The sequence below is a fragment of the Sorex araneus genome, chromosome 4 (genome assembly GCF_027595985.1).
Source record: "Sorex araneus isolate mSorAra2 chromosome 4, mSorAra2.pri, whole genome shotgun sequence".
NCBI classification, from domain to species: Eukaryota; Metazoa; Chordata; class Mammalia; order Eulipotyphla; family Soricidae; genus Sorex; species Sorex araneus.
This window is the reverse complement of record NC_073305.1, coordinates 221966646-221990944: the sequence shown is the minus strand read 5'-3', so window position 1 is coordinate 221990944 and position 24299 is coordinate 221966646. Positions and strand designations below refer to the sequence as shown.

Genomic DNA, 24299 nt, shown 5'->3' with positions numbered 1-24299 from the left:
TGACAACCCGAGCTGCGTGCGCTGACCCCGTTAGGGTCCGCCTGCTGAGCTCCACTGGGGCGGGCAGGGGCAGACCAGGGGCTTGGGGGCACCGCGGGCTAAGTAGGGGCAGGACCCCACCGCGGGGCAGGGGCATCTGAGCGCAGGGGCGGGGCGGGGCGGCGGCTGCAGGCCTGGCGCTAAGGCCCCGCCCCCGCATCGAGCCCCGCCCCCGGCGGGTCTCATTTGCATGTTCCCGCCCCCGCCGGGCCATTGGCGGCGGCGGCGGCAGGCCGGGCCTGAGTGGCTGCGGGCCGTGGGGCGGCGGGGGCGGGGGCGGGGCGCGGGGAGCCGGGCCCGGGGATGCCGCCGCCGCCGCCGCCGCCGCGGGACGGGTTCGGGTCCAGGCGCGGCGAGGCGGGCGCGGGGAGCCGGGCGGCCCGGGGCCAGGCGGCTGCCCGCCATGTCCAGAAAGAAGACCCCCAAGAGCAAGGGGGCCGGCGCGCCCGCCGCCTCCGCGCTGCCTGCGGCGAACGGGCCCCGGCCGGCGCCCCCCGGGGCCGGGCGCGCGGGCTCCCAGGGGCCGTCCCGCGAGCCCCCGCAGCCCGCACGGCCCTCGCTGGGCGGCGCCGGCGACTTCTACGACGTCGCCTTCAAGGTGAGCCGGGCACCCCCGCCCCCACCCGGGAGCGCAGCAGGTGGCGGCGGCCGGAGCCCAGAGCCGCTGTCCGCGCCGCTGTCCGGCCGGGCTCCTCGCCCCGCCGCCCACAGCTGTTGGGACGGGGGTGCGTCTCGGAAGGGGGGCTGCAGTTGGGGGGCCAGGGCAGGCCGAGGCCGAGGCTGAGGCTTGGGAGTGGGGGCGGGGGCGGCGGGTAGGACCTTCTTGAGGTTTGGGGGCCCTTGGAAGCCCGCCAGTCTGAGGCCCAGGGACCCTGATCCTCGGCCCGCTGGACACCTGGCCGGGCCCTTCCCACGTCAGGATCCGGCCTTCGTCAGGCACGTTCCTCCCAGTCTTACTAGGATTGGAAGAAGCCTCCGGTATCGCCACAGATTTCTCAAGGGGTCCCAGCTGCACCCCAGCCCTATCCCCTGATGGGCCTCATCAAGTCTCAAGTCCAGGCCCGGGGGCGGGCTTGAGACTGCCCGCAGTGGACCAGGTGCATCCAGACTGGCCAGTGCTCAGGAGAAGGGGCAGAGCCTTCTAGAGGTGGACGGGGCAGTGTCCAGGCCAGCGGGGACTGTGGCTTCCCTCACCCTGACCCCCACACTTCCCTGCTTCCTGCCTGCTCAGGTGATGCTGGTGGGGGACTCAGGTGTGGGGAAGACGTGTCTGCTTGTGCGCTTCAAGGACCGGGCATTCCTGGCCGGGACCTTCATCTCCACTGTGGGCATCGACTTCCGGGTGAGCGAGGCTGACACTCACGGGGTCCCTCACACCACATCCCGTGCAGCTGGCTCACCCTGTCCCGTGGCACCGAGTGGGACCTTAGCTGCCTGCCTCCCAGCAGTGATGGTGGGCATGGGAGCGTATAGATGCCCCCCCCTGGAACAGCCCCAACAAGCTTCCAGATGCCTCTGACACCCAGCGTCTGTGCTAAGGTGCTGGGCACTGCTTCCGCCCAGATCTGTAATTTTTCCTCTCACCTTTTAACTAGACCCAGTTTTCAGGAGCTGCACCTTAGGGCTGGAAGGGGAGGTGTGAGTCGGCTCTGAGCAGGTGATGAGGGAGGCAGGCTGTTCGGGTCACACTTCTGTCCTGGGGGCCAGGAAGGCGGGGTGTCCCCCAGCCTGGCAGATGGTGGTGACTGGTTCCCTGGAGACCCAGAAGCAGTGACAACAGTGCCTGAGGGAGGGGCAGAGCTGGCAGGAGCTGGGCCACTCCAGCCTGGCCCTGAGTGAGCGTCCTCTGTGATCAGGCAGAATCCAGGGATGGGGTCCCCCTGGGGTGGCTGCCCTGGGTGGGGGTCCTAGAGCCTACAGTGCCTCCTGTGCCAGGCAGGGTGCCCAGAGTTGCAACTGTTTTGTCGCCAGGCTGGTGGGCAGTGCTTGCCCCTGCTCACCCCGCTCTGGACAAGGCACTGGAGAGCCAGGGCCCAGGGGAGTCTTGAACAGGTGCCACCGGGTGCAGAATGCAGAGGCCAGAGGCAGGGCCGGGAGCGGCAGTGGGCACGAGGGCAGCAGCGGGATGGGGGAGCTGCGCACTTGGTGAGCACTCGGTGAGCAGGGAGACTGGTGTGGATCGAGTCCATCAGGCTGGGCTGTGTAGCCACCTGGACAATCAGGGGGCGTGGGTAGAGCCTGGCCAGCGAGGGGACGTGAGACCAGCGGTGCTCCCGCAGCTGCCTGGGACTGGCGCTCAGGGGCTTCTCTGTTCCAGAACAAAGTTCTGGATGTGGACGGCATGAAGGTGAAGCTGCAGGTGAGGGATGTGCTGGCGGGGTGGGGTGGCACGAGGGGGCGCTGGGCAGCCCTGATGGCCAGTCCATCTGCCCAGCAGATCTGGGACACGGCGGGCCAGGAGCGCTTCCGCAGCGTCACACACGCCTACTACCGTGATGCCCACGGTGAGCTGGCCACGCGGGGGTGGGGTGGAGGCGCTGGCGAGGGGACCGAGGGATGTGGGTGTCCGGGTCTCCTCACCGAGCCTCTCCCCAGCCCTCCTGCTGCTCTATGACGTCACCAACAAGGCCTCCTTCGGCAACATCCAGGTCAGTCTCCTGGTGGGGCAGGAGGGCCACCAGGTCGGGTGGGCGAGGGGGTCTGGGCGACCTCGGCTCCCTGAGCCCAGCCCGGCCATCTGCCTTGGCACACGTGCTGCTGGGGTCCCGTTTGTGGGTGCCCAGCCCGCCACCTGCTGTTGTCCCTCTGCCCCCAGGCCTGGCTGGCGGAGATCCAGGAATACGCCCAGCACAACGCAGTCATCATGCTTCTGGGGAACAAGGTGGGTGGCCAGAACTGCGGGCGGGGGGGCGGGGGGGCGGGGGGAGAACACCCGGGCTGGCCCTGACTTGGCTGTGACCGGCCCAGGTGGACTCAGCTCAGGAGCACGTGGTCAGGAGGGAGGATGGGGAGAAGCTGGCCAAGGTGAGTCCGGAGAGGGGGGTGGCGGGGGGGCCCCCTCCAGTGTGGGGTGTGGGCTGCCCCCTCCGGCTGCCCCTGGCTGGCAGCGGCCCCTTGCAGGAGTACGGGCTGCCCTTCATGGAGACCAGCGCCAAGTCGGGCCTCAACGTGGACCTGGCCTTCATGGCCATCGCCAAGTAAGTCAGGGAGCCCCGCAGAGCCAGGGCTGGAGGCCTCCCGAGGGGGCGGAGCTCCAAGGCCGCCTCTGTCTGCAGGGAGCTGAAGCAGCGCTCCACGAAGACCCCCAACGAGCCCCGCTTCCGGCTGCACGACTACGTCAAGAGGGAGGGCAGGGGGACCCTGTGCTGCAGACCCTGAGCCCCTGCCTCACGGGGCCCACCCACGACACAGTGCCTGACCCCTTTGGAGTGGGCCAGGGGCACAAGGCCTCACCTCATCTCATGCATTCGCGCGCGCCCACGCCCCTGGCTCCCAGCCCACCACCAGTAACCAGCAGGCTCGAGAGCTGGCAGCTGAGTCCCACACCACTCAGCCACAGAGCGGTCACTCAGTCCTGGCAAATAAAGATGGTGCCTGTCTGGAAAACTTCTGGAGCCTGTTTGACAGAGAGCACCATGCACCACGGGTGTGGGGAGGTGCTGCTTGGATGATGGGTCAGTCGGCCAGGGACACTGAGGCAGGCCAATCAGACTCACAAGCTTCAGCTTCCCACTTAGTTCAAAGCGGGGTCCTGGTTCTGCTTCCCGCTTGCAGGGCAGCTCCAAGGACTCCTGCTAATGATCTAGCCAGGCACAACATCGCCCCCTTTTTGTCTACAAGGGATCTTGACCATCACCACAACCTGGGCAGCTTGTTCCTGTTGACTCTAATCTTGTATTTCTGGAATCGGTAAAAGAAAATAAAGCAGAGCAGGTAGGGTGGTTGCCTTGCATGCAGCCAACCCAGGTTCGATTCCCAGCATCCCACTGCCAGAAGTAATTCCTGAGTGCATCGCTGGGTGTGACCCAAAATGCAAAAAATAACAAAGCACAAGACCATTAGTGTCAGCGGCAACACACCCATCCCCACAGACCCTGCGACCAGCTCCTCAACGCTTGTCGTGGGTTTAGCGAGCTTAGGCGTCAGGGATCCGCTGCCACCACCTTTCTGGAGATGCCACAGCAGGCAGGCGATCCTTGAACGTGCTATGAATTTTACTTTGTAGTTCCAATATTTTAGGTGCTGTATTTTTATGCATCAACATGTGTTTTTTAAACCTTCGCCCACGGGAATTCCGTCTCATTATGTGGTACAGGGGTTATACAAAATGTAGTATTCCGGTCACATTTTAAAGACTTGTGGGCAGAGACTCACAGTAATGTAACCGTTTGTGTAACATCAGCTAATTCAGCCCGTATCTCAGAGTCAGTTTGAGCAGTCCACAGATTTTGAGCATCTTTATGGCATTTTTTATTTACTTTCCTATGTATACAACTCTAATGAATTCAGTACAGAGAAGTCATTAATAGAGAAAAAAAGGGGGTTACGGGAGGAACATCAAGACATCAAAGCATACACTGTTCTGTCCAGTCTGTCAACCAAATGGCAACAGTCCCTGGAGAGGAACGCAAGGCTGAGCACGCGGCACCGTGGTCACCGCCTCACACTTGGGGTGACCCGGGAAGGGGGAAGCCAAGCTGGGTTGAGATCTCTGGGAAGGGCAAGGCTGCTTCTTTGCACTGCCAGGAGCTAGAGTAAGGCCGAGGCAGCTGAGGAAGAGATGCTGACCCTTCACAGATCAGTCGGACTCACAAGCTGTCGCTCGCCCACTCATGAAAGTGGGGTGCAGGGTCTGCCCGTTTGCGGGTCAGCCTCCGAGGACTCATCCTATAATCTGGCTGGGCACCATCATCCCCCACATTTTGTTTACGATGAATTTTAGCCACCATAACAACCTGGACTGCCTGTCTCTGTTGGGTCTTAACTTTGTGCCACTTAAACTTAAAGACCAGGCACAAAACGGCCAGTAATGAGCAGAACGCCCATTCCTGCAGATCCTCCCAGCTGTCGCCGAATGCTGCTCAGAGGGCTGAGAGAACGCAAACCTTCAGAAATCCTTTGCCATATTTCTGAAGACCCCAGAATAGGGAGGTGATCCTTAAATATACCATGTATCTTACTTTATAAATCCAGTATTCTAGCAGTTGTTATATTTTTATGTGTTAACAGATTTTTTTTAACCTTAACCCATGGAAATTCTGTCTCAGGAGTAATTCTGTGAACAGGAGAAACACAAAATGAATTAGTATTCCAATCACATTTTAAGGACACTTGTCGGTGGGGCTGGAGTGATAGCACAGTGAGAAAGACGTTTGCCTTGCACGCAGCTGACCCAGGTTCAATTCCCAGCACCCCATATGATCTCTGAGCACTGCCAGGATTAATTCCTGAGTACCTGAGCCAGGAGTACCCCCTGTGCATCGCCGGGTGTGACCCAAAAAGCCAATAAATAAATAATAAATATAAGGACACTTGTGGGAAGAGACTAGCTAAGTGGTCTCTGAGCAAAGTAACAGTTTGAGTAACAGCAGCCAGTTCAGCCTGCAGTTCAGAGAATTTGCCTTTGAGCAGTCTATAATTTCTCAAAATTCTCGTACCACCACTGGACGAATTCTGTAGTCTGTGTTCCTTGCTTCAGAACCACACCTTCCATGGCTGCTGTCGCTGTCACTGTGACAGTCCCCAGGATAACAGTGAGGAGCAGGCCCAGGAATCTCTTGGTCCGCCGGGAGAGATGGACAAGCAGTTGACAAAGCATTCACGCAGTTGTATTCTCCTCCCATGGCCGATGGAGTCACCAGCATCCAAAGACCTATTCGGGCCCTGAGGAAAGAGAAGCTTTCTCCCTCGAGGAATCTCATAAATGGGTTAATACAAGCATGCGTGGAACACTGTCTGCAGGAAATAACTCCTTCATGTTCATCCCAATTAATTTTTCCTTTTAAGATCACATAAGGAAGAGGCACACAAGCCAAGACAGGGCGGGTTAGATTTCTGTTGAAATACATCACATCAGTAGTGCCGTTTTACTTTGGCCGCCCTGCCAAGATGAAAGCTCATATAGAGCAGAGCCAATTTTCCAAAGATGTACTTGTTTTGCAGATCCTGACTGGAGCGGTATTGGAGGGGCAAATCCTTTATTTTCCCAATACACAGTGTCATGTGATACAGCATCTGTATATTGTTCACCTTTCAATCGCCTTATCAGGCTTCTTTTTATCCCTCTTTTGTCCATCTGAATAGCATGACTTTTAGGGCCCCAATCTATAATTACAACAGAATCATCAATATAAATGTTTGCAACTGATACTCCAGATTTTTTCCAAGAAATCCAATGATACAAATCTTTCACAATCTCCAGTTTACACAGAGGTATGGTAGGGATGAATATCTTTGCAGCCAATCCTATAGCTTTGAAGCCTGAAGCTGAAAACATTAACAGTCTATGTTGTCTAGGCTCCATATTAAAGAAATACGTAATCAGCCAGACCTGATCGACCAATTGCAAGCAACAGTTCCCTGCCCCAATGTAAATATTCCCTCTAGTTTTCTGTTTTGTCTCTTTTCCTTTCATTTTTCTTGAGATAAAACTCTTGCCAGAATACTTTAAACTTCAAATCCCCGTTTACCACAAATACATAGTTTGATCTCTTTATGTACTCTATTCAAAAGGTAATCAAAACTTTTAACACTTAGATATTAACTTCCTAACTTCGACTGGAATCAGCATAAGGCTGTGACTTATTCAACTGGTTGGTAACAATCATTAATGTTTATCCAGTAAGAAATTTAGGTTAGAGAATTTTGATTTCTCTTTAGGCTCAACATTCTGATGAGAAATCTCTGGGTAGGGGCTGGAGTGATAACATAGCGTGTAGGGCGTTTGCCTTGCACGTGGCCAACCCAGGTTCGATTCCCAGCATCCCATATGGTCCCTTGAGCACTGCCAGGAGTAATTCCTGAGTGCAAAGCCAGGAATAACCCCTGTGCATCGCCGGGTGTGACCCAAAAAGCCAAAAAAAAAAAAAAAAGAAAGAAATATCTGGTTAAACCTAGTCTAACAGGTTCCAAAAACACCTAAACTTTTAAATTGCTGGATTGCATATCACTATCCTCTCGCGATGATGTTGCTTGCCCAGGTTTAAGGATTTCTACTTCTGATTTTAACCTGGCTCCAGCATTCGAGTACTCCAGACAGACAGACAGACAGAAAGACAACAGACTGACTACAAATACACATGTACATGTGCGCATGTATATACTTGATCGATCAATGTGACCCTTCGAGAATGGCAGGGAGAAAACTGAGAAAGAAAGGGGCAGTCCCCAAGGCAAAGTTAGCCCTGCTGGCCGATTCGGAACCTTGCCCCCGTTTCCCACCTGACCAGCCTGTTCCCTGCTTGTTAAAAGTGGGTCAAGAAGGCGCTTATGAAAAATATATCATAGCTGCCAATAACCTACCCCCCCCAAAAAAAGGAAGTGCTTTTGTTAATATTACGCCGGTAAACTATGACAACATTGTCGTAGGCCTCAGAAGCTTCCTGTGTGTTAGTGTTGTGCAATACCTCCTCAGCACAGCTAGTTGGCATGGATGCTTGCTGGGTATTCAGGAGGCATCGTGCCAAGGACGTTTTTTTCCTGTCCAGATTCTGATCTTTGATTCCTAGTCTTTTCATTCTGTTTTGTAGCTGTCTAATCTGTCGCCTCTTGTGGTTCCTGGAGAAGTTTGAGTCTCTTGGTAGGACACCAGAAATGTTCCTTATCTGTGGAAATAAAAGCAAAACCTCAGCCTATCTTTCTACTCGGCCTTGCAGCCAATCACCAGAGACTAGGTCCTTAGAAAGGACTTTATTTTTTGAATGATCTTTTTCAGGGTTATTTCTAATTGTATTGGAGCTTGTTTCTTCCAGAGAACTTACTTCCTCCGGGTTTTATTTGCTGCCTGGGGGAAATCAGCAAATACTCCCCCTTTTTGTTTAAGTAGCATTTCCTTCAAAGTACAACTGGCCCTGTCCACTGATTGTCCTGCACTGTTGTAAGGAATTCCAGTGATACATGTGACCGAGTAAGCAGAGTAAAAGGAACGCATTTTTGCTGAAGTATACGCGGGCACGTTATCAGTCTTGATGGTATCTGGGATGCCCAGTACAGCAAATGCTTCCAGGAAGTGTGTAATCCCAGCGCCAGCTCTTTCAGAAGCAGGGCAAGAGCCCATGTAAAGGGAGTGGCTCTCAGTGGACTGGTGAACATATTTTTGCCTACCAAGGCTTCGACTACAGTCACATCCACCTGCCATACTTGATTAGGGGCCATTCCACGGGTATCTGTTCCCCTGGGCATAGGCGGCGCATTAATGGCCTGGCAGGTAAGGCACTGTCGAATGATTCCTTTAGCCTGATTTCAAGTAAGGGCATATTTTTCTTTCAGTGTTTAAGCATTTCGATGATGTATAGCACGAGAACTTTTGTCAGTGAGGACCAATGCCACTCACTTATCAGCCTGGTGACTGCCCCATGGTAGCGGTTCTGGGACCTCGTGTGGCCCCTGATATGAGTAACATACAATGGACATTTTTGCTCACGCAGCAGGATCTTCTGCAATGACTTGAATAAAGATTAAGTTCTGGATCCCGTAAAGGCAGAGCCATTGTCAGTATCTAACTAACAGTCCAGGCCGCACACCGAGAGTCTGTTACGATGTCTTGTAATAGGGAGATAATTGCAAACAATTCATTTCTCTGTACTGACTTATATGGGCTAGTAGTTTTCTTGTTACTACGTCAGTGTATGGGCTATGCTGTCTTTACCGGCACCTGTGGAAAATGTAACAGCTGAGTCTGTAGGTTCAGTTTGTATAATACTAGGCCAAATCCAATTGGTAAATTAAAAAAACTGAAACACCTTGTGCTTTGGTAAACTATTACGAATTTTGCCCAGATAATTAGTGCAAGCAATTTGCCAATCATCATCCAATTCCCACAACATCTTAGTCTGTTCATTAATTAAAGGAACTATAATTTCCTTTGGGTCATATCCAGTTAGCTGTCTGGCTCTTTTTCTTCCCTTATTGATTATTTGGGCAATCCTAGCTATATATGTGAGCAGGGATTTTGTAGCCTTGTTGAGTAAAAGCTCCACTGGACACTGTTTTCCCCTTGTACCAAGATTCCAGTAGGAGGATGTACAGTATGGACAAAGTAAGGAGAGGGCTTCTGAATAATCGACTGTCCAACTGTGTGTGATGATTAATAATATCCTCAATGATTTTCAATTGACGTTTCGCTTCTTGGCGTAGCCGCTTCGAACTGTTAAGGGTGGGGGTCACCCCCCAAAGTTTGAAGTAAGTTTTTTAAGTCGTTGGAGGATCCCCAGTGAGGGCCACAGCCAGTTAATATCGCCTAACAATTTCTGAGAGTCACCCAAAGGTTTCAAATTGTCTCTGTGGATTTGCACTTTCTGGGGTGTGATTTTACTTTCCCAAATAATCTGACCTAAAAACTTCCAATGGACCTGTAGCTGAATTTTATCCTCTGCAAATTTTTTTTGTTTTTGCTTTTTGGGTCACACCCGGCGATACACAGGGGTTACTCCTGGCGGTGCTCAGGGGACCATATGGGATGCTGGGAATTGAACCCGAGTTGGCCGCATGTAAGACAAATGCCCTACCCTCTATGCTACCGCTCCAACCCCTCCTCTGTAATTTTTAAGCCCCAAGATTCTAGGTTCCTGGATCACATCTTGAAAGACTGTTTGCAATTCAATCTGTGGTGGAGCAGTAATTAATATATCATCCATGTAGTGGATTATTTTATATTAGCATATCTTTGCCTCATTAAATCTAAGGGTTGATTAACAAAATAGTGACACATGGTTGAGCTGTTCACCATTCCTTGATGAGCTATTCATCATTCATATCTTTTAGTGGGCAATTCATTATTTAGGGAAGGTACAGTGAAAGCAAATTTTTGTCTCTATCACTTAAGGGGATAGTGTAAAAAGACTTTTAAGTCTATGATAATGATATTCCATTGTTTGGTATCAGGGCTAAATTTGGCAACCTTGGCTGTAAAGATGCCATAGGCTCCATGCATTCATTAACTCTCCTTAAATCCGTCAGCATTCTCCATTTTCCTGTTTTTTTTTCTTTTTTTTTTTTTTTTTTTTTTTTTTTGCTTTTTGGGTCACACCCGGTGATGCACAGGGGTTACTCCTGGCTCTGCACTCAGGAATTACCCCTGGCGGTGCTCAGGGGACCATATGGGATGCTGGGATTCGAACCCGGGTCGGCCGAGTGCAAGGCAAACGCCCTACCCGCTATGCTATCGCTCCAGCCCCATGTTTTTTTTTCTTGATAACAAACACCAGTGAATTCCAAGGGCTGGAACTGGGGACAGTGTGTCCTAAATCCAATTGTTCTCTAACTAATTCCTATAAAGCTTCAAGATTTTCTTTTTTTTTTTTTAATGCTTTTTATTAATAATTTCATTTTACTGCCAGAATCAACATTTTTTTTTTTGTTTGTTTTTGGGTCACACCTGGCGATGCACAGGGGTTACTCCTGGCTCTTCACTCAGGAATTACCCCTGGCAGTGCTCAGGGTACCATATGGGATGCTGGGATTCGAACCCGGGTCGGGTGCATGCAAGGCAAACGCCCTACCCGCTGTGCTATCGCTCCAGCCCCAAAGCTTCAAGATTTTCTTGTCTCAAGGGCCACTGCCCGACCCAGACAGGTCCAAGCTGTCTCCACATGCTGGGAGAACTGTACGGCTTCACAAGCAGAGGGCCCGACTACAACTGCAATTCCTGCTCATCCTCTTTAATCTCAGTCATCTTTATCCTCAGATTCTTTTGCATATCCCTTCCCATGAGGGGACAGCAACCGGGCAGTGTAAGGTTAACTGGTCAGTTTCCATCTGGGTCAGCACCTTTGAGAGCCCTTGTACTCTGCTGTATGTTAGTGATGACCCCCAGACCCGAAAAGGTCGCATCTGCAGACCCCTTTCTCCAGTTCATGGGCTGTAACAGTCACATCTGCTCCAGAGTCCAGCATGCCCTCTAATTTTGTCCCATCCTCCAAAGTTGCAATCATGGTAGGTCTTTTTTCTGTAATCAACTGTTCCCCAAATATCCATGGACATTGGTACTCCCAGAGCCACCTTCTCTTTTTGTTAGTGCTCTTTCCCTGAATACAGGGGAGCAAGAGCAACTGGGCAATCTGTTCCCCTTTAAAAATTTTCATTTTCGTTTGAACAGTGACTACAAGCATGATTTTATTCACAAAGTGACCATCAATGACCCCCACCTTAACACTGACGCCTTGACACGTCATGCAGCTCCTTCCCAAGATCAACCCCACAGTGCCTTTTGGAAGCGGGCCTTAAACATTGGTTGGAACTTGGGGCCGGAGTGATAGCACAGCAGGTAGGGTGTTTGCCTTGCACACGGCCGACCCGGGTTCGATCTCCGGCATCCCATATGGTCCCCCAGGCACTGCCAGGAGCAATTCCTGAGTGCAAAGCCAGGAGTAACCCCTGAGCATCGCTGGGTGTGACCCAAAAAGAAAAAAAAAAAACCCAACATTGGTTGGAACTTTATATTGTGAGGCATTAAAAACAAATCCTGGGGCTGGAGCGATAGCACAGCGGGTAGGGCGTTTGCCTTGCATGAGGCCAATGTTTTTTTTTTTTTTTTCTTTTTGGGTCACACCTGGCGGCGATGCACAGGGGTTACACCTGGCTCTTCACTCAGGAATTACTACTGGCAGTGCTCAGGGGACCATATGGGATGCTGGGATTCGAACCCGGGTCGGCTGCATGCAAGTCAAACGCCCTACCTTGTGTGCTATTGCTCCAGCCCCCAAGGCCAATGTTTGATGGCTCTGATTTTCTATGCGTTAAATCCATATCCTGCTGAGTTTTCTGTAATTCCTTAGCAATGGCGTCGTCAGCAACCAATTCATCAGCAAAACTGTCCTCATCTGACTGCCTGAGTGTGTCCTGCCCTGTGTTATTCTGGCAGAAACGGGGGTAGGGGAGGCACTGCTGCGCTGGCAGGCTGTAAAGCCCGGGACACAAACGGAGTGGAAGGTCCCTTCACACCACCTCCCTGGACTGCTGGAGCAGATGGCTCCATCGCAAAGCGGGAGGACTGGGAGGGAGAAATGGAGGAGCCTCTTCCGGCTCAGCGTCAACTGGAAAAGCACCGGGGCAGTGGTGACTGCAGCGAACGCACCACAATCCTCCACAAGGCTCGGGTCCCCCTTCTGTTTTTTTTTTGTTTTTTTTTTTTGCTTTTTGGGTCACACCCGGCAATGCTCAGGGGTTACTCCTGGCACTCAGGAATTCAGGAATTAAACTGGTGGTGCTCAGGGGACCATATGGGATGCTGGGAATCGAACCCAGGTCGGCCGCATGCAAGGCAAATGCCCTACCCGCTGTGCTATCGCTCCAGCCCCCTCAGGTCCCCGTTCTGATGCACACACCCCAACTCTTTTCCTGCCTTCTTCCATAACTTTAGATCAAACTGATCTCTGCTCCTGGGCGCAAACCAGTAACAATACTTGTGGACCCTCTTGAGAAGGAGGCGCCGCATGACCTGTTCCTTCGATGGCAGACCAGCTGCCCTTGCCAGAGAATCTAGGACATCAAGACACGTGTCTTCGTGCGACGCCGAATTGCCCACGGTGGTTAGATGACAGCTCCGGCTTCCAGGAAAATAAGCAGGCCTGTTGCAACATTAGCGTTCCCGGTTCCCCTCGGACCCTGTACTTTCCTTCAGTTGCCAGATATTGCTGGAACCATTAATCGATGGATCAGTCGGTCGGGGGCGCTGAGGCAAGTGATGCGAGAGGAATGCAAACTGCAGGGAGGACCCAGGGCAGCTTCTGCAGCCGCTGCTTCCCTGTAGTAAGAGAATTCAGCGAAGCAGGAAAGCCAACAAAGGAATGTTGGGGCACAGACTAAGGTGCCTCCCGAGGCCACCCTAGCCGTGTCCTGCAACGTCCGTGAAGCAAGACGAAGGCAAGGTCCAGCACGCAGGCTGTGCCTCCACAGGCCAGGACCTCCTCGCACCTGGGGTCTGGGAGAAGCAGGAGGGCTGTTTTCTTGTGCTGCCAGTTCATGTATGACCAAGGCAGATGTAGTAAGACCTATTAACCCTTCCAGATCAATCAGACTTACAAGTTTCAGCTTGCCCCTGGGGCCGGAGCGATAGCACAGCGGGTAGGGCGTTTGCCTTGCACGCGGCCGACCCGGGTTCGATCCCCGGCATCCCATATGGTCCCCCAAGCACCGCCAGGAGTAGTTCCTGAGTGCAAAGCCAGGAGTAACCCCTGAGCATCGCTGGGTGTGACCCAAAAAGAAAAAAAAACGGGGTCCTGGTTCTGCTTCCCGCTTGCGCGGTAGCTATCTATGTGCGGGGAGGGACAGTCATGCTCAGGAGTTACCCCAAGCTCTGCACTCAGTGCAGGCCTTTCCTTGCTACGAACTTTCCTTTTGGTGGGGGCCGCACCTGGCAATACTGCTTGGATGCAGGGCTGGGGCTCGCCCCAACAAAAGCCATCTCCATGCCCCGTGGTGTCTTCATGTGACTTGTGACAGAACACAGAAGCCAATAAAGTGAAATTTATCAGTTACAAAGGCGGGGTGGGGGGCTAGGGGGAGGTATACTGTGATTCTTGGTGGTGGAATATGTGCACTGGTGAAGGGATGGGTGTTCGAGCATTGCATAACTGGAACTTAAACCTGAAGCTTTGTAATTTTCCACATGGTGATTCAATAAAAGAATTTAAAAAAAAAAAAAAGAAGCCAAGAGATAAAACTCATATGCAGCGGTAAGCCATCATCACCAGGGCAATCTTTTATTACTTTCTGTTCATACCAGAGGGGCTGAAGCAATAGCAAAGGGTAGGGCCTTTGCCTTGCACGTGGCCGACCCGGGTCTGATTCCTCTGCCCCTCTTGGAGAACCGGCAAGCCCCTCCTTCCCGTGGTGTATTTGATATGCCAAAAACAGTGACAAGTCTCTTACTGGTGCTCACTCAAGCAACAGGATGACAGTTCATACCAGTATTGTATTTTCGGTACATGGGCAATGCTGCGGTTCAAGCCCTCTGCCACCAGGGCTGGTGGATGAATAGTCCCAACCCAGTGGGTCCCATGGAAAGAACCCCTCAATGTGACCAACCGGAGCACCCAGAAATATGGCACTCGGGTTCTAAGTAGATAATGGCAGCACCCATTTTGGGCAACCCCATACAAACCACTTTTGGGATTCCAGGCTCATTTGCAACAAACGCTATTTTTTTAAATGGGGGGGGCCCACATCCATTGATACTAAGGGGCAGTGTGGTCGAGATCGAAGTACCTTCAAGCCCTGCACTACACCTCCTGGGCAGACATTTTTAACAAGTCTAGGCTCTGGCAGCCCAGAGCTCCTGGGACTTCCCACTATACTGACTAGCTCCTAAGTGTTGCATCGAACAAGTCTTTTTCTCTCCCAGTTCCCAGCTTTTGTACTTGTGTAGCTGTTGGGACTGGTCAGGCCAATAAGCCATCAGAGGTTTTTATCTTCCCTATAGCTTGGAGCTCTGCTGCTTTTATTCCCCCTTTACAGCTGGTCGCTAGGCCACCCTCAACACACTAAGCATTCATTCCACTAGCAAGCCTCGGAGCGATTCCACCAGAGGTAACTGCACTGGTTTTGGGGAAATGGGACCTTAACTTTGTTAAAACAAGGCCTGGGGACCAGAGATCACAGTGAGAAGGTACCCACTGCCAGTTGGGGCCCAAAAAGCAAATCGGGGCTGGAGCGATAGTACAGTGGGTAAGGTGTTTGCCTTGCACACGGCAGAACTGGGTTCGATCCCAGCATCCCATATGGTCCCCTGAGCATTGCCAGGAGTAATTCCTGAGTGCAAAGCCAGGTGTGACCCGGAAAAAAAAAAAAAAAAGCAGCAAATCAAATCTACAGGTGTCTCCACGCTGCAGCACAGGCGCATGAGGCTTCCAGAGACCATCGTCCCGTGGTCTCCCAGTCGGCCACCTCTCAGCATGGTCCAGGGGTAAGCTGCTTGCAAGTTAAAAGCAGCTCGATCCACAGCATAGCAGGGAGCAATCTGTGAGCAGAGCCAGAGGTAGTACAGGACCCTTGTAAGTCAATATCACCCCCAAGAAAAAACGGGGCCGGTCTGAAGCTGACCTTTCGTGTTCCCCTCACCCTACATCCCTGGATATAGCAGTTGAGGCCTCCCTAACACCTGATCCGCAGGGCCAGAAAAGCCAGAGCCCCTGCAAAGACTGTCACAGCCACAAACAGGCACTGTAGCCACTGTACTTCCTGGGCCAATTCTGACACCAGGCATCTCAAAGCACACTTCTTTTGGGCCACAGCTTGCCGTGCCTAGGGACCTCTCCTGCCTGGCTCGGGGTACCATACAGGGTGCTGGTGTGTGTGGGAGAGTGGAACCCGTGTCAGCGGTGTGGAAGGCAAGTGCCGTAGGCGCTCTAAGATCACTCCAGCACCACTTTTCCTCTCTTAATGATCATACTTAGCTGCAAGATGACGTAACCAACGGGCCTATTTCCAGACTACAAAGGGCACTTACTTTCCCATGGCCCGACACCAGCCAGTTCTGCTGGATGTGTCCCAAAGGGTTTGCTATCCCACCCAGCTCCCACCTTCCCAAATTGCTATCCAGTGATGGCATCTGTTTTGGGAACGGGGTTGTGACTGGCAAGCGGGCGGCCACTGCTCAACTCAGAGGGCACTATTGGCTTTGCACTTGGACATAGTGGTGCCAGGTACCAAAGCCAGGCCTCTAGCTAGAAAAGCATGTGCCCCAGCCTTGGAGGCCGGCTGCCCACCTTCCCTTCTTGAGGTCAGAGCATAAAATAGGTTGGGGCTTGAGCTATCATACAGTGGGGAAGGTGTTTGCCTTGCACGTGGCCGACCTGGGTTCAATCCCCAGTATCCCCCCAAGCACCGCCAGGAGTAATTCTTGAATGCAGAGCCAGGAGCAGGACCAGGTGTGGGCCAAAAAATATGTCTTGGAAATTCTTATTCATCTTCATCTTCCAACTACTGTCTCACCAGCAAGGCCCGGGCACGGATGTCGATTTCGGTCCAAAGTCTCCAGCCTGGTCACTGGCGGCCCTGTAAGTCAGACGGCATTTCACTGTAGCTGGGAACATTCACCCATGTCCCGCAAAAAGCCCCTTCACCCCGCCCTCCCAGGAGAGCGCACGAAGCCTCAGTCTTGCGAAATAATCAGACTGCACGTGCAGTTTTCATACGAGGTGTCAGAAATTCAAGCAATTCATCACAGGCTCGGGCTGCATCAGGGAATGCGGGCCGCGCCCGGCCTTACCTGCATGCAAGTCGGCTAGATTCGGGCCGCGTGCAACGCTGAGGACCACGGGGAGCTCAAGCCCAGGCTGGCCCTGGCAACCTGGCTGACCCGCGGGGCCAGGCGACTCTTCTGTGGCCCACGGCCAGCTCGACAATTCTCTAGCAGCGCTGCACGGACACACACAGCGACTCAGAGCAGGATCCCGAAAAGAATGTTCGGCGGCAAGTTCAAGCCTTTATAGGAAGTGCTCTCGTCTCTGATTGGGCAGTGCCGCTAGAAGTACCGCCCCCTGTCTGCCGCTGATACGCTCCGCTCCAGCCAGGAGTCAGAGGCTCTGCCCTCTGCGAGGCCATTGAGCCGCAGCGTGAGCGACCGATTCGCCAGCCAACCAGACTCCGATCTGCAACATAGAGCGATTCCGAAGGTGCCAATCCCGCGCCGCGACGTCTGGCGGCCGGAAGTCGTAGTTTCCGGAGAGCGGCGCGGGGAGAGGCTGCCCGGAGCCCGTTCCGCGGCGAACTACAAGTCCCGGTGGGCGTCGCGCGCGGGCGCTTCCGGCTCGCGCGTCCCGGCCCTTGGGCGGCCGGCGGCCGAGGGGCACGATGGAGCGGGAGGGTGGCGCCGCTGCTCCCCGCGGCCGCAGGCGGGTGAGTGTCCGCGCGTCGGGGCCGGGCGCGCTCCTGCCTTCTCCCCTCGCCGCGCCCCTCCGAGCGGGGCAGGCGCCGGGCTGAGCGGGGTCGGCTCCGGCCGGTCCGTAACTCGCCGGCGTTCTCTGCTGCGCCGTGCGGGGTGCCCGGCGCCCGCCCGGGTCCCACCCCCCAGGTACCAGAACCCCCCCGCCCCGCCCCCCTGCGCACCCCCCCCCCGGCCTGTCCCGACCCCCGAAAACGTTTCCGGACGCTCCCAGATGTCTGGCTGGGAGCAAAGTCGCCCGGGTACCGTCCCCTGGAGCGGAGGGAGGGGCTGGCGAACTCCCGGGAAGTGACCGGTGCATGCGAGAGAGGAAGGGGCCCTGAGAAAGGGGGCCTGGGGACTCGCCTCGGGCGGGTGTGGCAGTGTGTGCGCACCTGTGTCGGGGTGTGTGCGTGTGTGCAGGGGCGCCAGTGTGTGGATTCGTGTGAGTGCGTGTATGTGCCAGTGTGTTGGGGTGCCAGTGTGTGTATGTGCCGTTGTGTTCACGCGTGTGTGTGGGGGTGACTGTGTGCACACGTGTATCAGGGTGTCTGCACAGTGTGTGTGTTGGGGCACCAGTGTGTATTAGGGTGCCCATGTGCGTATGCGTGTGTTTGGGTGCCAGTGTTCTTGTCGGGACACTAGTTTGGTGTTGGGGCAAGCAGCCCGACTGGGAGGCCACTGGAGGAGCACAGTCCCCAGCTGGCCAGGGGGTCAGGCCGAGGGCTGCTGGGGGGCAGCAGTGGAGCAGGGGAGGCGCATGGCCTGGGGACTCTGCTGGGAAGGAGGGTCTCTGTTTGCACCCCCTGCTCCTTGGGGCCCCGCCCCCCCCAGGAGCCTGTGCCTTCCTCTTCCTCATTCCCACGCTCAGGCCTCTGCCTCCGCAGCCCTGCTACAGACACCCCGGTGCCGTGTGGGACCCCCCATCCCTGCACCCCCTCAGGCTGGGATGGTGCTTGCTGGGGGGCACACTGGCTGTGCTCCAAGGTCACACTCAGAGGCGGGAGGGGGAGAAGAAACCGTTCTCCCTGACAAGTGGGGGTTAAACAGGAGGGGCTGCACCTGGGCTGGAGGGGGCGCCCCAGCCCCGCAGGGATGGAGCTCTGGGGGATCCTGTTCAGGACGGAAAAGTCCCAGTGTGTGTGTCTGTCTTTGCTATGGAAACCGGGGCCTGTTTTCATGGAACTGGGAGGCGGCTGGACGGTGCTTGGGGCTGGCCTGAGGGTGCTGGGCGGCCAGGAGCTCTGCCCGGGGCATTCCCGGCAGCCAGTAACCCACAGCCTGATGGGGTGCTGGCGAGAGGTCCGGGGATCCGGCCAGCCTGCAGAATGGCAGGCAGCCTTTAGGCTGGGTCACCGCACACACTGTGTGTGTCTGTGTGCCACTGTGTGTGTCTGTGTGTCATTGCACTGTGTGTCACTGCCCTGTGTGTGTGTGTGTGACAGCACTGTGTGTATCACTGCACTGTGGGAGGGGTCTGTGTGTGTCTGTGTGTCACGGCACTGTGTGTGAGGGGGGTCACAGCACTGTATGTGTGTGTGCACTGCACTGTGTCTGTATCACTACACAGTACACTGTGTGTGGAGGGGGTCTGTGTGTGTGTTACTGCACTCTGAGTCTGTATGTGTGTCTGTGTGTGTCACTGCACTCTGTGTGTGTCCGCCAGCCTGAGAACTCTGTCCACACCTGAGGGGGGGAGTGTAGGGCTCCGTGGGATGGGGCCCCCAGGGAGGTCTGTACCACTCCCCCACCCTGCGCCCCCTCTCAGCTCTCCCGTCTTCTCCTCGAAATCACCCGCCAGAGCCTGTGTGGGGGGAAGGGGTCACGGCCCCTCCAGGACACACCCTCGGGTGCTGGGCCCAGACTTAGGTTCTGGGACTTGTGCCCAGGACGCAGGGGAGACACTATTGCGACACGCAGCTGGCGTGTAGGCCTGGCCTCTTGCTCAATCCTGGGCACTTAGGCTGCGAGTTCCCGGCAGGCCGCAGTGTGCGGATGGGGGCGCTGGGCTCCAGCCCGGATCCCGGGGCACCCCCAGACTCCAGGGCCTGCCTGCCCCCCCACCCCCACGCCCTCTGTCCCACGTTTCTCGCTGTCAAGGCTCTGTCAAGTCCAGGCCATCTGGGGGGCCCTCATGCTCCCTTCCCCGCTGCTCAGGCACCCTTGGTGCCCGCACCCCGGGCGGGAGGCGGCGGGAGAGAGCTCAGAGACTGTGGCCACACGGGTTGTGAGGCGTATGGGCTGGCACGAGGGTCTGAGGGAGAAGGTGCTGGAACCGCGCCCCAGGGCTCACGCCACTCGGTGGGGACAGGAAGCAGTTCCCGGGCCCTTCCCAGAGCAGGAGTCACACTTCCCCGGGGCCTGGCCTCATCTGGGGGGCGAGGGTGTCCCGTCTGCTCCCGCCCACTGCCCCTCGCACGGGCGTACCCATCACAGCGAGCTGCAGAGGCCCCCATGGCTTGTGAGCCCGCGCGGGGGGCCATACTGCTGGGGACACTCCCCGCGCAGCCCGGTAAGGACCCGCGTCCCCCTGCAGGGTCGCTGAGGGTCTCCAGAGCCTGAGGCCAGGGCCGCCCGCCGGGACCCCTTCTCTGGGCCCTGCTCGGACATTGCCACCGCGGAAAGTGACGCGAACTGTTCAGCGGAACCTGGGGGGCCCCCTTGCCCGCCTCCTGTCCGGCCCCCCCGCACCCGCGCCAGGATGGAAACGACCTTTGGGCCCGCCTTCTCTGCCGTCACCACCATCAGCAAAGGTGAGTCGGGGTCCCCCTGGTCAGAGCCCCCGTGCTTGGGGCGGTGCAGGAGAAGGGCCGCCGGAGGGGGTGGGCTTCGTGGGTGACCTGCCCCTCTCGCCAGCGGACAGCGGCACCACGTACAAGCAGCATCGGCGCACCCCGTCCTCCTCCAGCACGCTGGCCTTCCCGCCGCGGGACGAGGACGACGGCATGGTAGGTGTGCCCGCAGCCGAGGGTTTGCCCTCACTCGGGCAGCGCGGGGAGCGCCCGCTCGGCCTCTGCCGGCTCCGCCCAGGTGCCCCGTAGGGCAGCTTCAGGTGTCCGCGGAGCCCTGCTCGGCTCCCAGCAGGGCCCACGGCCGGGACTCGCCGCCCCTGCCCTCCGCCGGCCCCTGCCCTCCGCCGGCCCCGGGGGCCCCCGAGGAGGCTCCGGCAGGACACCCTCTGGAGGGGCGGGGCCGTGGGGTGCTCCCTGGGCTGCGGCCACCTCCCGTCCCCTCCATGCCCTGCTCCGCGGGCCGGCCGCGCTCCCTCACGGGAAGCAGGAAGCCGGGAGCGTGTCCTGGGCAGTTGAATAGCAGGAAGTCCTCCATCGGCCGAGAGGGCCGGGTGGGGGGCGGCAGGCTGCCGGGCCGGGCCGGGCCGCGGGGCTGAATGCAGCCGCTCGCTGCAGCCCCCCATCAGCACCCCGCGCCGCTCCGACTCGGCCATCTCCGTCCGCTCGCTGCACTCGGAGTCCAGCATGTCCCTGCGCTCCACTTTCTCACTGCCCGAGGAGGAGGAGGAGCCGGTAGGTGCCCGCACCGGGGCGGCACACGGGCCCTCTTCTCTGTCCTCCGTCCTCACTCCGGGGCTGCCGGGGGGGCCCGAGGGGGAGCCTCTGGGCGGGGCCGCGCCCTCGGCAGCTGTGCTTGCCCGCAGGAGCCGCTGGTGTTCGCCGAGCAGCCCTCAGTGAAGCTGTGCTGCCAGCTGTGCTGTGGCGTGTTCAAGGACCCGGTGATCACCACGTGTGGGGTAAGGCCTGCCCCCCCCCCGTGGGCGGGCACAGCAGGTGGGGGGCCAGTGCGCGGCACCCCCAAGTCTGCCCTTGTTCTTACAGCACACGTTCTGTCGGAGATGCGCCTTGAAGTCAGGTAGGCACCTCCCCACCCAGGGAGGGCGCGGCCGAGTGGCCCCGCTGGAGGCCCCTGAGACCTGCCCCGTCCTCTCTCCACCTCGTGCCTTCGTGGCCGGCCCCTGCCCCACTAGGCCTCAAGTCTGCCCCTCCAAGCCCCCCACGCCCTCGGCCCGCAGCCCACCTGGTGGGCACCCGGGTGTCAGCCAGGCCCCCGGCAGGCTCTAGGCACTGCGGGTGGCCAGCGAGCCTGGACGGCACCGCTTGCCCCCGCAGAGAAGTGCCCCGTGGACAATGCCAAGCTGACCGTGGTGGTGAACAACATCGCGGTGGCCGAGCAGATCGGGGAGCTCTTCATCCACTGCAGGCACGGCTGCCGCGGCGTGGGCAGCGGCAAGCCCCCTGTCTTCGAGGTGGACCCCCGGGGCTGCCCCTTCACCATCAAGCTCAGCGCCCGGAAGTGAGTGTCCCGCTGCCCATGCCCCCCTCCCCAGCACGCTGGGCGCTCAGGCCCTGCCCCTGCTCTGCCCGCAGGGACCATGAGGGCAGCTGTGACTACCGGCCCGTGCGGTGCCCCAACAACCCCAGCTGCCCGCCCCTGCTCAAGATGAACCTGGAGGCCCACCTCAAGGAGTGCGAGCACATCAAGTGCCCCCACTCCAAGTACGGGTGAGTGGGGCAGGGAGGGGGCGGCAGCCTGGGCGCCCCTGCGCTCGGGGCGGTGCAGCAGCTGTCTTGCTCCTCAGGTGCACGTTCATCGGGAACCAGGACACGTACGAGACGCACCTGGAGACGTGCCGCTTCGAGGGCCTGAAGGAGTTCCTGCAGCAGACGGACGACCGCTTCCACGAGCTGCACGTGGCGCTGGCGCAGAAGGACCAGGAGATCGCCTTCCTGCGCTCCATGCTGGGCAAGCTCTCGGAGAAGATCGACCAGCTGGAGAAGAACCTGGAGCTCAAGTTCGGTCAGTGCCGGGCCCGGGGACGTGGGGGCCGGCTCCGACCCCCCCCCCCCCCCGCGGGCACCTGACCCTTCTCCCTGACGCGCAGACGTGCTGGATGAGAACCAGAGCAAGCTCAGCGAGGACCTCATGGAGTTCCGGAGGGACGCGTCTATGCTGAACGTGAGTGGGCGGGGGCGGGGCCGGGGGCGGGGCCTCGGGGAGCCCCGGGGACGCCCCGCCCACACCCCTCGCTCTGCACTTGGCCTCGCAGGACGAGCTGTCCCACATCAACGCGCGGCTGAACATGGGCATCCTGGGCTGTGAGTACGGGCCCTGGGCCGTTCCCCCCGCGCCCCTGCTCCCTGGAGCTCCCCCCCAGCGCCCGCCCTCTCTCTGCAGCCTACGACCCTCAGCAGATCTTCAAATGCAAGGGCACCTTCGTGGGCCACCAGGGGCCCGTGTGGTGTCTCTGCGTCTACTCCATGGGGGACCTGCTCTTCAGTGGCTCTTCTGACAAGACCATCAAGGTGGGGGCTGTGCACGCGGCCTGCCCTGGGGGCTTGCCAGTGCCCCGCGGGCGCCCCCTGACCCCAGCTGGTCTTCGCAGGTGTGGGACACCTGCACCACCTACAAGTGCCAGAAGACGCTGGAGGGCCATGATGGCATCGTGCTGGCGCTCTGCATCCAGGGGTGAGTGCGGCCGGGGGGCAGGGAGGGCAGCGGGGAGTGGCAGCGGCAGCCTGAGACCTGAGACCCCCTCCCGCTGGAGGCCACTGCCCGAGCCACACCGTCAGGTGCAGGCCAGGCGGGCGCCGGGAGGGGCCGGGCTCGGAGAGGCCGGGATCCAGAAAGCAGTGGCAGGGTGAGGGGCCAGTGTGGCCGGGCTGGCCAGGCACGAGGCTCCGGCTCTGCTCCCCCAGGTGCAAGCTGTACAGCGGCTCCGCGGACTGCACCATCATCGTGAGTGTACAGGGCCGCGGGGGCTGCCAGCACCAGGCGGGGTGCCTGGGCCCGCACTGAGTGGCTGGCCTCCGCAGGTGTGGGATATCCAGAACCTGCAGAAGGTGAACACCATCCGGGCGCATGACAACCCCGTGTGCACGCTGGTCTCCGCCCACAACATGCTCTTCAGCGGCTCCCTGAAGGCCATCAAGGTCAGGCTGGCCTCGGGCGTCCCTGGGGGCCCTGGTGCCTGTGCTGCCCGCGCTTACCAGACCCTCCCCGCAGGTCTGGGACATCGTGGGCACCGAGCTGAAGCTGAAGAAGGAGCTGACCGGCCTCAACCACTGGGTGCGGGCCCTGGTGGCCGCCCAGAGCTACCTGTACAGCGGCTCCTACCAGACAATCAAGGTACCGCTTCCCTGGGAGGCCTGTGTTTAGGGCGGCCCCCGCCAAGGGCCCACTCAGCGCCAGACTGCCGTGTCCCTGCAGATCTGGGACATTCGCACCCTGGACTGCATCCACGTCCTGCAGACGTCCGGCGGCAGCGTGTACTCCATCGCGGTGACCAATCACCACATCGTGTGTGGCACCTACGAGAACCTCATCCACGTGAGGCCGGACCCACAGGGCTGGGGGGCGGGCGGGCGCCCCCACGGGCCCCTCCGCCCCATCTCTGAGCGGTGAGCGTCTGCCTTCAGGTGTGGGACATCGAGTCCAAGGAGCAGGTGCGGACCCTGACGGGCCACGTGGGCACCGTGTACGCCCTGGCGGTCATCTCCACTCCCGACCAGACCAAAGTCTTCAGCGCGTCCTATGACCGGTCCCTCAGGGTATGTTCTGCCCTCGGGGGGCGGCGCGGCGCGGCGCGGCCAACCCTCACACACCTCATGCCTGTACCCAGGTGTGGAGCATGGACAACATGATCTGCACGCAGACCTTGCTACGGCACCAGGGCAGCGTGACAGCGCTAGCCGTGTCACGAGGCCGTCTCTTCTCGGGGGCGGTGGACAGCACTGTGAAGGTCAGTGCAGGAGTGGGCGTGAGGGTCACCCAGGGCACTGCTGCGGGGGTGGGGGCGGGGGACAGGGTGCTGGCCCAGGCAGGGCTGTGGCCACCAGGAACAGTGCTCTTCCTCTGCAGGTCTGGACTTGCTGACCGGGACGCCGGGCAGCCTTGGCTCCTGGAACCCACCCACTCCTGCCCCGCAGCATGGCCTCACGGGGGCCCAGGCCCGAGGCGAGCTTCCTGCTTGGCCTGCCCCATTGCTGCAGGAAAATTGCCCAGGCCCCTGTCGGTGCCAGGTACGACGCTGGCCCGACCCACACTCCATCCCCACCCAGTGGACCCCGGGCCTTTATACTCCTTTTCTACTGTTTTTAGACTGTATATAAATTTGGTTACTCCTGATTGGAATAAACTGCACAGACTGTGGCCATGAGTGGGCTGA

The 24299-nt window shown here is 57.9% G+C and overlaps 2 protein-coding genes and 1 non-coding gene across 4 annotated transcripts; 2 read left to right on the top strand and 1 right to left on the bottom strand.

The window, feature by feature from the left end:
* Positions 1-320: 320 nt before the first annotated feature.
* On the top strand, positions 321-3645 carry RAB26 (RAB26, member RAS oncogene family). Its single transcript, XM_055135483.1, has 9 exons — positions 321-637; positions 1271-1381; positions 2357-2398; positions 2477-2543; positions 2635-2687; positions 2855-2920; positions 3007-3063; positions 3160-3236; positions 3315-3645. Exons 1-9 carry the CDS (start codon positions 443-445, stop codon positions 3415-3417), a joined length of 771 nt encoding a protein of 256 aa, XP_054991458.1. The 5' UTR covers positions 321-442; the 3' UTR covers positions 3418-3645.
* A 12698-nt stretch (positions 3646-16343) lies between these two features.
* On the bottom strand, positions 16344-16426 carry LOC129404659 (small nucleolar RNA SNORD60). The gene has a single exon (XR_008630030.1). It is a non-coding gene; the product is annotated as a small nucleolar RNA SNORD60 (small nucleolar RNA).
* A 512-nt stretch (positions 16427-16938) lies between these two features.
* On the top strand, positions 16939-24283 carry TRAF7 (TNF receptor associated factor 7). Of its 2 annotated transcripts, none has more exons than XM_055135444.1 (20): positions 16939-17094; positions 19656-19872; positions 19976-20067; positions 20527-20643; positions 20775-20867; positions 20953-20986; positions 21244-21427; positions 21502-21636; positions 21714-21931; positions 22017-22090; positions 22182-22230; positions 22310-22437; positions 22518-22600; positions 22831-22870; positions 22948-23064; positions 23138-23260; positions 23342-23461; positions 23551-23682; positions 23754-23873; positions 23993-24283. In XM_055135444.1, the coding sequence occupies exons 2-20, from the start codon at positions 19821-19823 to the stop codon at positions 24005-24007; spliced, it is 1926 nt and encodes a 641-aa protein (XP_054991419.1). In that variant the 5' UTR covers positions 16939-17094; positions 19656-19820; the 3' UTR covers positions 24008-24283. The 2 variants fall into 2 exon arrangements, with proteins under 2 accessions (XP_054991419.1, XP_054991420.1); XM_055135445.1 differs by lacking the exon at positions 16939-17094 and adding an exon at positions 17101-17269.
* Positions 24284-24299: the final 16 nt, after the last annotated feature.

Coding starts and splice junctions, on each gene's coding strand:
- RAB26 (XM_055135483.1), top strand. CDS start 443: ATGTCCAGAAAGAAGACCCCCAAGAGCAAGGGGGCCGGCGCGCCCGCC. Junction 2,688..2,854: donor CCTCCTTCGGCAACATCCAG/GTCAGTCTCCTG, acceptor CTCTGCCCCCAG/GCCTGGCTGGCGGAGATCCA. Junction 3,237..3,314: donor GCCTTCATGGCCATCGCCAA/GTAAGTCAGGGA, acceptor CTCTGTCTGCAG/GGAGCTGAAGCAGCGCTCCA.
- TRAF7 (XM_055135444.1), top strand. CDS start 19,821: ATGGAAACGACCTTTGGGCCCGCCTTCTCTGCCGTCACCACCATCAGC. Junction 22,091..22,181: donor GGGACGCGTCTATGCTGAAC/GTGAGTGGGCGG, acceptor TTGGCCTCGCAG/GACGAGCTGTCCCACATCAA. Junction 22,601..22,830: donor CTGGCGCTCTGCATCCAGGG/GTGAGTGCGGCC, acceptor CTGCTCCCCCAG/GTGCAAGCTGTACAGCGGCT.